We start from the raw sequence: 12870 nt of genomic DNA, 5'->3' as shown, positions 1-12870 counted from the left end.
GAAAAAGAAGAGAAATTACTGACTTTTCAGGAAAAGGATGGAATCTTGCCTGGGGGTGTTTACAAAACTCACTGACCTGTGGCAACATGAACAGAGAGAATCACTTGGTTCGTTGTTAGAGACCAGATGTGCAGGCTGTGCACAGAGACAACACCATCGACTGCCAGGATGAGCTCTTTCACAACATTGTAATTCAGGTCCTTTGGTACACCTGATGGAAGGAGCAGGAGGCGTTGTTACCCAACTGGTGGAGATGGCTAACTGCACTGCCAAGCCCTCGCCAACTTGCCCTCCCCTTTTCTGGCTTCCTACTTCAAATGTTTACAAATCTGACTATTTCCAAAGGTTTACCATCAATCAGAAGTTCACAGGCAGAATCCTTGCAGGATTTACTATGCAACAATCAACAACAGTAATCATCCTTAGTCTATTATTAAACTAATTGTGCTTTTCCTAATTATCCGAGTGTACTCTGGAAAGCAAAATGAAGCCACATGGGATTTGACATTCAATGAATCCTGGGTTAGCATCCTGCCTACAACTATTGTGAATTTACTCCAATTATGAAGCTTCTCTGATCCTCAGCATATTTGTAGTAAAATAGGGATGATAAGAACAATTTGTAGATCACAGAGTTCTCTGAGGAACCCTTCAAGAGATATCGGGTCTTTGTAAATTGTAACGCTATAAAAATGTTGGTTATCTACCAGGTCACATAATGGACTGTGCTAATAGAGGATCCTAACATTGTAATACCATCTTATTATTTGATTTTTAAATTTTCCATTAGTTTACTACATTAGTCTGCATTCAGTGGCTGGGTCAGAACATGGAATAGTTTGACTGTCATCTTTGTGTCTAAAGAAACCACGTGGCGAATACAGGAAGGTGGGAAATCTGACAGTCAACCAGCTCTTCTTTTGGGCAAAGGAACTGGGTGTCTCTAATTTGGAGAAGAGAAGGCCAAGAGATGTGTGATCACTGTTTTCAAATGTTGCAAGACCTGTCATATAGAAGGTGACAGAACATGAATGTATAAGGACAGTTTCTCTGGCTAACTTCAGAGAGAGAAACAGAAACGATGGTTGGTTGGAATAGGAAAATAGAAATCAACTCGATATAAGAATTTATTTTTGGAAAAAAATTTTTGGAAAAACTTTCCAAAAAAAAATTTTTTGGGAAAAATACCAATCCAACCAGCACAACAATGGTAAAATCTTATGTTAAGTAAATCCCTATCAGCTAAAGATGACCCAAAGAGGATCTGTAGAATATATGTCTAAGAATGATTCATTTGTAGCCTCTATTTCAACTCTACATAATGCACAATGCAAACACCTGAGGTGTTTGTTAAAAGTAATAAAGATTTGGCTCCTATCTGGGCCCCCTAATGGAAAGCTCCATGGGTGAGGTTCTGAAAACCCCAGATCTTCGGGTGATTCTGAACCTTGTGTGCACATCAAAATTGCTGGCACAGTTTAGAAATCCTGATGACAAGGTTACTCCCAAGACCCATGAAATCAGCTCTCTGGGGAGGAGACCCAACCTCAGTGCTCATCAGGTGAGTCTTTTACACAGGTGAGATTAAGAACCATGACACTAATACTTGTGAGTCCCTGAGAAGCAGGACCTCACATGTTTTTCGGTCTTGCTGTATGCTAAAAAATATATCAAGACTCCCCAGACAATTAAATCTAGTTCTCTGGAGCCTGGGTATAAGTCTTTTAAAATACTTACCAGATAATTACAATGAGCATTTAGAGCCAAACCCACCTATTTATACAAATAAGGAATCTTAACCTACCTTTTTTGAGCTTTAAGAATCTTCTCATAGGGGATTTTCTCCCGATTAACTCAAAGTTTTCTAGGGCTTGAGTTTAATTGAACCCCATTTTTATTGTACCATGGAAGTAACGAAGAGCTGATCAACATATCCTTTTACTCTATGAGCAACAAAAGTCTCAGGGCACTAGAATGAAACTAAAGGAATTCTTGCCTCAGATGAATCATAGAGTATGCATGAAGTCTTAAGGCAAATTGTTATTTTCTAAATAACAAAAGTCTTTATTGAGCACCTATCCTGTATAAGGTTTGTGCTAAACACTTTATCTATAACAATTATTTAATTTAAGAGTCCTAAGAAATTTATGGGCTAGTTATCGATGTTGTAGTTCCCACTTAACTGAGAAAATAGGGATTAGAAAACTTAAGAACATTGCTAAGGCCACACAGATAAGTGACAGAGAGCTCAGAATCTCTGAGCATTGACATGTCAAGCGAAGGTAAGAGTTTAGGCAAAGGAATCAAAAATTTCATTCTTAGAACTAGTGTGTGTCATCTTTTTGGGAGAGTTTCAGGTGACTCTGTGAAGACCTGTTGTCATCTAGGACCCTTGAAGTCAGGATGTCACTATAATTTGACATTTACTTTTTTTCTTTTATGGAGAACAAAAGGCCACCATTACTTATTTTATACTAAGCTATAAGGTTGTCAAGCAGGAGGCATGTCTCTCCTGATGCAGATGCTCCAGCACAGCCTAGAAACTTCTTTTATTGAGGAAAAGTCTGAAAAAATATTAATGTATCCAGGAAAACATCCAAAACAGATGTTAAAAAGATAACTTCCATGGCTAATAAATAACTGAAAATAACATTCAATGCCATAATAATTAAAGAATTACATATGAAATCAATAATATATAATGCTTCAATTGTCAAATGAGAAAAGAATCACTAGTTTGATAATACTCAATGATGATGAGGATGTGAAAAGGTGAGTGTTTGCACATGCTGTTAGTAGCAAAGAAATTGATGTGGTATCTTGGGTAAAAGCAGCCAATCTATCCAATTTTAAAATACATATAACTTTGAAACAAAAATACTAATTCTGTGAATTATTCCACTGATACAAAGTGTTAAAAACATGCACATATAGTAGTGGTAACCACAACATTGTTTGTAATGCCAACTGTAAGGAAAAGCATTCATTCATACAGTGGAGTAATTGCAGATATGAAAAAAATGGGGTATTGTTTATGTGGTAATATGAAATATCTCCAAGTGAAGGATAGCAAGATAGAGAAAAAATAAATAACATCATTTAATCTCATATTTTATTTTTAAAAAAGGCAAGCAAATGAATGAATGTTTTTGGAAAGATGTATGAATGTATGTTTACTTATTAATAGAAGTGACCCCTGAAGCACAGGATTGAGAATTTAGAGATGGAAATATGGGGAAACAATTTATTATTTTATACTTTTCTGTCTTATTTTAAAATTTTACCAGGTATGGAATTATTTTATATTAAACTAATTTAAAAAATTGGGTGTCTTCCAGTAAAGAGTTACCTGCCATTTTCATTAATTAGCTAAGATAGCCCAGATTCTGTACTGTTCCTTTAAAAATTTAAGAGAGATAATTTCCAGGGAAGAGTTTTTCTGAGATAGGAGGGGTGGAAAACAATCATCTTAAATTGTACTTCAGTTTTTCTCTGATCTTTCTGTAAGTCAGTAATTTCCATAATAGTGACAATTGCTGAAGCTTCGTACTTGGCCCTCAGGAAAGAAAATAGAGGCACCTGTGATTTGATAGACCAAATATTCCCAAGTTCAAAGTCAAAAAGTTCACCTGTTACTCAGTTTAGAAAATGGGTAGTGGATGTTCATGTCCATTATCCATTTCAGTGTAATAGCACTATCTGCCAATAATGATGGTGCCCACAAGGAGTAGAATCCTTAAATGTGTGCTTAATAGTGTTACTGAAGGTGACTACACTCTGGGACTTGGTCTACCATGACTCAAAATGATCTGGACAAAAAGAAAAGTTCAGCCTATGTTTGGATACTTTTAATTATCTGGATAGTTGATATGATGCAAACCTCCAGATCTGATTGAGATTTCCAGATAAGTCCCAGAGCTATCATCATCCTTCTCCTCATGGAGGAATCCCAAAATATGATAAGGTGCATCCAGTGGTTCTCAAAGTATGGTGCTGGGACCAGCAGCATCAACATCTTGGCAGAAATTTATATTCTTGCTCTTTCAGCCCCTTCTCACACACAAGACCTACTGACCCAAGAGCTGTGGGTTTGGGTCCAGTGATCTGCCCTTCAATAACACCTCTAAGTAATTTTGATACCTCCAAAGTTTGATAACTGCTGGCTCAGTCTATCAATATTTTTAAGCAAAATCCTCTGTAATATCTGTTTTTCTAATAAGTAGAATAGAAAATATGACATCATCTATGTTCATTACAAACAGTCAATATAATGATGATAAATCACCTTGCAAATATAATCAAGTACCTTATGCCTCTAATATACTTTAGTACATTGAACTTCCCTAATCTAAAACCCAAAACCTGAAATCCTCCAAAATCCCAAATTTTTTCAGAACCAACATGAGGCCACAAGAATGGGTCCCAGTCAAAATGCAGGAGCACTAAAACTATTGCATAAGATTACCTCAGGCTATGTGCACAGGTGTGTGTGAAACATTAGTGAATTTTACATTTAGACTTGAGTTCCATCTCCAAGATATCTCATTATGCAAATGTTAAAAAAAAAGTCTAAAGCCTGAAACACTTTGGTCCCAAGTATTTTGGATAATGGCTACTCAACTTGTACACTAAGATAACATCACTGTGAATCAGTAGATCTCCCATTTCACCTAGTATCAAATAGTTTTTCCAGTGACAAAGATGAATTTATTCTGATCAAGACTCTCTTATCTAGCTCTTCTGAGGTCATTAGTATCAATGACTGACCAGGTCTATGGCTACAGCTTGTGGCCAAGAATTGGGACTTTCTTGATGTGAGAATAATATGCAGTATGGGGTTCATTTCCACAACCTAGCTTTATAGTTCCTATATTCTAGTCAAATTAAAAAGCTTGCTAAGAAGTTGTACACATCCAGTTACCACTGTGTTCCAGAAATGATGCCATAGATCCATCTAATCCTCTCAACAGCACTGCAAGGTGAGTATTATTCCCAGATTTGAATTGAGAAAACTGAAGTTCAGAATTAAGTCTAAAGTGCTAAAAACTTTCATGGCTAGGATTTGAACTGAGGTCTCTGAAATTCTATCTTTTCAATTGCACAATATCTCTCCAACCTAACTGCCAGTAAAGATGTAGCCTGGAAAGGGCAAAAACTAGCAGTTCTTCAACTACTTTTGCTAAAGGAAAAGAAAATCAGCAAAATGCATAATGTCAGGAGAGGTGGCCAGTAAGCTTTAGTCATATGAAAAATTTCTTGACAGTGAAGGCATTTCATCTCTTCCTGACTAATTAGAAGACCCCAGGAGCTAGATCAGCCAGGAGAGTCATCAGGACTAGACTCTGGCTGTGTTGAATGAGGTTAATTAGCATGAGATCCTACCAGGGGGAGAGCAAGTCAAAAAACATCACCTCTTCAGCACACTCCGGGGACCACCTATCTCTCTTCCCCAGCTGTTCAAATTCCCACACCATTTCTCAGTAGCACTTCAATTCCATTTCTGAGTAATTATTTGAATTATCTCTTTCTCCCCTCACTAAAGTTTCACTCTTGAAGACAGAAACAAGTCTCAGCTCATCTCTGTAGCTCTAGTTTTGAGCACATGATCCAGCAGTCAGAGCTCAGTAAGCACTTGACAAATAAGTCACCCTGGTGTTCTTGTACTTCAAGCCACAATCAGACATAAATGTTCAGATATAATGTTGCCTGAGAGGTAGATTTTTATTGTCTTTCTTAAGTCTTCTCCAGGTATAATTAGGAATATAATTATATTTTGGCAATATCTTTCTCCACTGTTAATGTTTATACTTACTGTTATGGTTTGGATGTGAGGTGTCTCCCAAAAGCTCACATGTGAGACAGTACAAAAAGGTTCAGAGGCGAAATAATTGGGTTGTAAGAGTCTTAACCCAATCAATGATTTAATCCCTTGGTAGGGATTAACTGAGTGGTAACTGAAGTGATAGGGTGTGGCTGGAGGAGGTGGGAATTGGGGTGTGGCTTTGGGGTATATATATTTTTATCTGGCAAGTGGAGTCTCTCTACTTTCTGATCACAATGTGAGCTGCTTCCCTCTGCTACACTTTTCTGCCATGATGTTCAGCCTCTCTTAGAGCCCAAAGGAATGGAGCCGGCCTTCTATGGACTAAGACCTCTGAACCCATGAGCCCTCAAATAAACTTTCCTCCTCTACAAGTTGTTCTGGTCAGATCTGTTAGTCACAGCAGCAAAAACACTGATTAAAACACTTACCATATTTATGATGTGGGATATTTAACAGTTGCTCGAGATACAAGTAGAAGCCACTTTTTATCTGCTCCCATATAAATAAAAATCAAACGTTCATTTTCACAAAAAATTCCTTATCAGCTTTTAATTTTTCCCATAATACAAATTAACAGTGAGCACACCTTGCAGCCATCCCCTTGTGTGATCATAGGGGAAAAAAGCATTGATCTTAGGAATAATCAAGAGATCCCTCCTACCTTCCATAAGTAAGATGAAGAAGTCCTTTAAGATCATGACAGTGCTGGCCAGCACCAGAATGGAGAAGATAAATGTGCAGATTGGGTCAGCTATTTTGTAGTCTGGCTAAAAAACAGCAATTTTGGTTAACTGAATTCATAGTTCTCTTGGAGAAAGCTTGATTAATAAAATAGCTGCAGTTCCCTGTTCCCTTCTTTCCTAGTCACACATCTGTCCCCCTGACACTTGACATCCAACACAAAGGCAAGATGTCCTTCCTGAAGACTCAGTCTGTCCTTTCAGCTCTAAATTACCAGTGACCAAAGAGTAGAGACTATTCAAAAATGAAAGTGAAAAACATTCTTAAGAGGCCTGATTTAAATTCTCTTAATATAAGTACAGATATGTGTAAAAAACAAGCACAAAGATGCCCTCAATGTGCAATGACTGTTCAGCCTTAATTATGATGAGGACAAGAAAGGATATCATTTACTGAGAGGTTGCATTTGTCCCAAGTGCAACCAGCCCTTGGTCTTGGTGTACTGGGGTTAGTCTCTTTCTTTCCTTCTCCTCTATTACACATACTCTGAGATAGGTATCTGTGACACAGCCCTAAGGGTCTAAGCAAAGGTGTCACTCCTGCTGTCTCTCTCTCTCTCTACTGGATCCCATAACTTTGGGGTAAAACACCTACTGTTCTTCCCTTGATGAAATTCAATGCCACAGGCAAGTCCAGGCTCCACTCTCTAAGAAACCCAGCATCAACCTAACCTTTGTAAAGGGTCTCTCAAACTCCACTAATTCTTCCAAGTTTAAAATAGTTCTGCCTTAGTCTTGAAGTTTTCAAGGAACATTTTCTCAAATTTTCTCACATTTTTATATCTTAGGAAAAACAGTAAAGAGTCCCTGTAATTTGGACCATCATGATGCATAAGGTAAGAGCTAAAAGCTTCCTTCCTTCTTTGCCCTCCCCACCTGCCTTTACCCACCCCTGTTCATTCTTGATATTAACAGATAGCAATCTGTAGATCATATTTATTTGTTCAGGGTGAGAGGGTTCTTGAATTAGAATCCTGCTTTGGGGGAACCAAACCCTTCTGCCTATGAGCAATATTGGTAGGACAGGTGAATCATCAGGTGCTTAATCTTCCCCAACCAGGAGGCAGGCACAGGACCCAAACTAGGGTCGACTGGACTCCCCTTCCAAGAAATATAAATCCTCAGCAGCGACAAGAACAGGAAGAAAAAATTGGTCAAGTCACATTTATTTTAGCATGGTGCCTGAGACAGAAGTTGTTATTATTTCTGAAATTTAGATACCAAAACTTGCCCATATTTCTACCTTGATTTCCGTCCTGAAATACATTCAATAGATTTCATCCAATACACGTGTTTATTTATTTATTTTTTCTTAAATGAGTCAGAGATCTTTTCTGTAGCTTACTACCTAAGAACTCTAAGGTATTAATAGTTTCATTGTTGTCTACCTTAACGGCATGGCGAAAGGAACTGCTTTTTTGAAAGATTGGCAGTCCAATAGTTAAAGACATAGTTCTTAGGACTTTGGGAAAGACTCAGGTTTCAGGCTTTGAGTGTTTGTTTTAATCTCACAAAGCAGTTTGTATAGGTAAACTCAGATAAGGTTGTTGGTATTTGCAATATTGGAGGGTCAGCCTCTGTGCTAATGCATGTAATTACTACAATATGGGTACATTCACATGCACTCACCTTAAAGTAGATAATAAGAGCACTGATTAACACACTGATGCTCTGAAATACATCTCCAAGGGCATGCACAAAAGCTGCTCTGACACTGGCGTTAGCTTGTACTTCATTGTGATTGTGGACAAGGTGTCTCTGGTGCAAAACCACAGCTAGTCTGAAAGACAACAATGTTCTTGGCACATGTGAGATTAGCCCTTACAAACCTAGGCAGCAGAACAAAGGAGCTGACAATAGCACGCATTATTCAAAATGGCAGGTAGTTTAAAAAAAGTATGCTTTACAATGTATCATTTTGGAGTTATGTTTGAATACAGGTGTATCACAGAGTTTTAAATTTTTCACACAAGGACAAACTATAAAAATTTACCTCAGTTTTCTCATTCATCCACATAATGTTATTCTCTTTCACATTAAAATGGGAAAGCAACATTTCTTTGATAAAAACCAAACATTTTACAATAAAAAGGAAAAATTTCATTCATCTACTAAATGTCAGCCACTGATTTATACTTAAAGCTGAGCTTGGGAGAGCTTGATTTAATATACTGGTTTCAAATGCAAAAAGCAACGGAAAGAGAAAAAAACAAAATAATAGTGAATGAATCTCATCATGGGATGTTTTTTTAAACTTTTATTTTACTTAATTTTGTTCATTTCTATGAGCATTTAAAATTTGAATAATTTCTTAATGGCATATGGTGAGAGTGTTTTGTGTATGTATATATAGTTATTTATCTAGAAGCAAAGATACATTAATATATTGTAAAAGTACTTGTTTATGTACATCACGCGTGCACACGCACATACATATACAACGTATTGCAAAGTGTAGCATCTCTTGTCCAAGTCAAGGTGATAAAGTAGTAGTCACTAAAAATTATGCAACTGATTCTATTTATCTATAACATTCACAAAGTTTATACTAGATATAAAAGGAGAATTGTTTCACTGATGGTCAACAAGGAATGTTTTGCCAAATACCCTTTTTGAACATTTTGGAATAAAGACTTTTTAAAGACCTCTTATTGCTTGGGACACTATATATANTATATATATATATATATATATATATATATATATATATATATATATAGTCTTTTTGCAGGTAAAAGTGTTTGTTAAGTCTTAAGCCATCACCACAAGGTGGAATGACTGCTATGTGCCAAAATGTGATCATTACAGAAGGCACAGTTTTCAGATTTTTGTGTTTGGATAGAAACACCTTAGCTATGAGTTACAATTCAAAGTTAGATAGCCCAATGTGACTGGCAGTTAACAGACACTCTTACAGATTTGCCATATATGATCATCACAGTGTCATTCACCCTTTTACTTGTTTTATTTAAAAAGGTAAAACTTTCTTAAGAACTCGTGCACCAAGTGCTATTAAATACTTCAGTTATATAGTGAATAAAAATATATGCATTCCCTCCCTAGTGCAGCTTTAACTGTGTTAGAGACATCAAAGATTTTACGCACACGCACACACACACGTGTGTGTGTGCACGCACGCACGTGCGCCTGCACACACAAACTAACACAAATGGAAATTTCTAATTATAATATGGTTACTAAGAATTTCTGCTATGGATAATGCCAACAGAGGAGCCTGACTTAGAGAGATATAGCAAGTGAGCTGAATTTAAAAGGTTATGAAAGGAGGGAATATTTTAGGCAGAAAAAAAATAGCCTGCAATAGCCTTAAAGCTCTGTCTACACCCTTCATCACAGAACCCCTTCACCACTTCTACTAGAATTTTCTGTCTGGATTTTGGGTCCCCAAGGAATAGATTTATTCCAAATTTATTTGCAAATTGCAATTCTGATTTCTTCTTATTCAATCACTACAACGTCTTGCAGAATTTGCAACCTGCAATCTCAGTTCTTAGAGAAAACATTACAGTCACTCAGCACCTTTATCCATAAATAACTATCTGTTTGCACAAGGAAGGCAGGGCTTTTCAATTCCCTTGTCTTTCTAAGAATGAAAAGTACTTGCAAGGTTAAGGTCAATGTTCAAAAGCAGTCGCAGTAAAAAGAAAACTTGGATGGTATCTATTTTGAAAGTCGAACTCCATCATTAAAGTCCCAGATTGATGTGGCAGTTGGCTAGGGATATCCTTCATCTTTGTGTAGCATTGACACAACCTATGTGACATATGACTCTCGGGAAATTATTAATACTTTCATTCTTCCTGCTGCCTTGAGGACATATTGTTCTCCTTATGCAAAGATGATGTTATTGACCCCCAGTCAGCAGTACATGTGCTCTAGAGCATTTATCTCCTCAAAATGATAGATTTGCATTGATCTGCCCACACTCTTTCTTCCAGTGCCAATGTGAAATGCAGTTTCAGGTTAACTGGTAAGAGAGAGGATCTAGCTAGTGATGGCAGATTGAACATTATTCTGTTGATCATTTATCTCTGAGACGGAACAATAGTTCATGAACTGAGATACTGAAATGGGTAGGTCATAGAAGCCAATATTTAAAATCTCTTTAGTCTGTAGCCTTAATGTCACTTTTGGAGCCACTGGAACACTGTGTCAAATCTGTTATCATCTTCACAAGTAGATGAGTTTCCAAAAGAGTCCTCAATTAGACAGGGTTGATGTTAAACCATATGGGCTCTTTGCATGGGGGCAACTTACATAATATTGGCCACAACTGCGCAGCCCGAAACGACGATCATCACGGTCGCCTGGATCTGGTAGTCAGTGTACAGCAGGCGCTCACAGGCTAGGTACACCAGCACACCAGTCACCACCCAGATGCAAAGGATAGACAGCAGGGCACCAAGGATCTCTAGGGATGTAAACACACAAGGACACTCCTCACAAATGACCCACACATCACCTACTTATACTCGAGTCAAAAGATTGCTTTTCTCCCTAGAGAAAGAAGCTTCAAACTAGTTCACTCAGTGATTCATGAAGCAAAAGTGTGGGTGGATTTTAGAGCTGACATGAGGCACTATAATGTTGCATTCGTAAAACACCAGTGTCTGAGTTCATTATGAGCCACATTTCTAAGCAATTTTAGCATCTTTAGAACATATTAATTGCTGCCTGCCCTCACTGTTTTCCTCAGGGATTTTAATTTAAACAGGTGCTAAAATGATCGAAACTTATTAGGGGATGAAATAATGAGACACAAGGAGTAAAATGTGTTTAGAAACTCTTAATTTTACCATAAAACATTTACAACTTGCCAGTACCGGCACCTTTAGTGAAATAAAATCGTACTTGATGAAAATGAGTTTCATTTGCCAACCCGACATATTGTAAACACAAAGGCGAGCTCAGAGCCTTATCAACACTCTAACTGCCTTTTAAGAGCAACTGCAAGGAAAAGAAGCATCAGAACGGAGACAGTTACATTAATATTAAAGGTAAGATAGTGTTCAATCTACCCATGGAGGAAAGTACCTTTGCTTACTTAGGCATGGCTTAACACCTACCCTGATCTTTAACTCAGCCTCTTTAGTGGATTCCAAAGACCTACTGGGGTCTAGAAATATTCTGTGAATCACTGGTCAGGTACATTCCATACTGTCATCCTTACCTGCTTTAAACTAATCTCAGATGTCAGTTCCCTGTAGTCTGGGTGAGGTAAAGCGCTGCTACCCAGTATGCAGCTATTATTTCTCAGACCTCTGTCAAACAACCTTTACGGCTTTTTCCATATTCACATGCCACCTGTCTCATTAGTCACTTCATGTTTTCTTCAAATAAATTCAACTTTGCACCCTCAGCTTCTTCCTAAACAAATTTATCCATGAAATTATGAATTTGATGTGCTAGTTTATTTTCTGATGCATATTAGGATGTGTAATTATTGTCCTTATGACAGTTAAAATCATCTACTATCCATCCATCCACGGAATATTTCTCATACTATGGGAAAGGCTGGTGCAGGTATTTAGGGCATGAGTTCAAGTATCAGATGCAGATGGTCTGTCAGTGACTGACCATGTGACTTTATACAAGACACTTGACCTATTTGAGCCTGAGTTTCCCTATCTATAAATAATGCCATATATGGGGCTGGGGTTGTGACTCAGTGGTAGAGTATTCAGGTAGCATGCATGAGGCACTGTTGTTTGATCCTCAGCACCACATAGAATTAAAATAAAGGTATTGTGTCCACCTAAACTAAAAAAATAAATATTAAAAAAATAATGCCATATATGTATAACATATATGCTATGGGTGGAACTGTGTCCCCCCAAAACTCATCCATTGAAGTGCTAACCATTAGTACCTCATACTGTGAACTTAGAAATAGGGTCTTTGAGATATAATTAGTTAAGATGAGGCCATATTGTAGTCCCATAATCCTATATGACTGTTATACCTATTCTAAGAGGAAATCTGGACACAGACATGCACACAGGACAAATAACATGTAAAGATTAAAGCAGGGATCTACAAACCCAGGAACCCCAGCAGCTCAGAGAGAAAGATTTCACTCACAGTCTGAAGGAACCAATCTTGCTGATGTCTTGATCCTTGCTTTCTGTTTTCCAGAACTGTGAGATGAAAAATTTTTATTTGGGCCATCCAGTTTGAAGCACTTTGATAAGGGAACTCTGAGAAACCAATATGACATATAGCAAACACTCAAAAAATATTTATTCTTTTATTAGTCTGCTCAGACTATTTAAAACTCCCTTTGCA

The 12870-nt window shown here is 37.4% G+C and overlaps 1 protein-coding gene across 1 annotated transcript in view; it reads right to left on the bottom strand.

Moving 5' to 3' along the window:
• Slc30a8 (solute carrier family 30 member 8) overlaps positions 1-12870 on the bottom strand; it is a 37468-nt gene that overhangs the window by 3346 nt on the left and 21252 nt on the right. The window contains exons 4-7 of the mRNA XM_015486512.2: positions 10843-10996; positions 8194-8344; positions 6486-6591; positions 77-211 (exon numbers count right to left, since the gene is read on the bottom strand). Of these exons, the coding sequence (XP_015341998.1) occupies positions 77-211; positions 6486-6591; positions 8194-8344; positions 10843-10996 (546 nt within the window). The remainder of the gene's footprint in view (positions 1-76; positions 212-6485; positions 6592-8193; positions 8345-10842; positions 10997-12870) is intronic.

Source organism: Marmota marmota, unplaced genomic scaffold (genome assembly GCF_001458135.2).
Source record: "Marmota marmota marmota unplaced genomic scaffold, marMar, whole genome shotgun sequence".
NCBI classification, from domain to species: Eukaryota; Metazoa; Chordata; class Mammalia; order Rodentia; family Sciuridae; genus Marmota; species Marmota marmota.
Note: the sequence above shows the minus strand (reverse complement) of the source record. Positions and strands in the feature narration are given on the sequence as shown.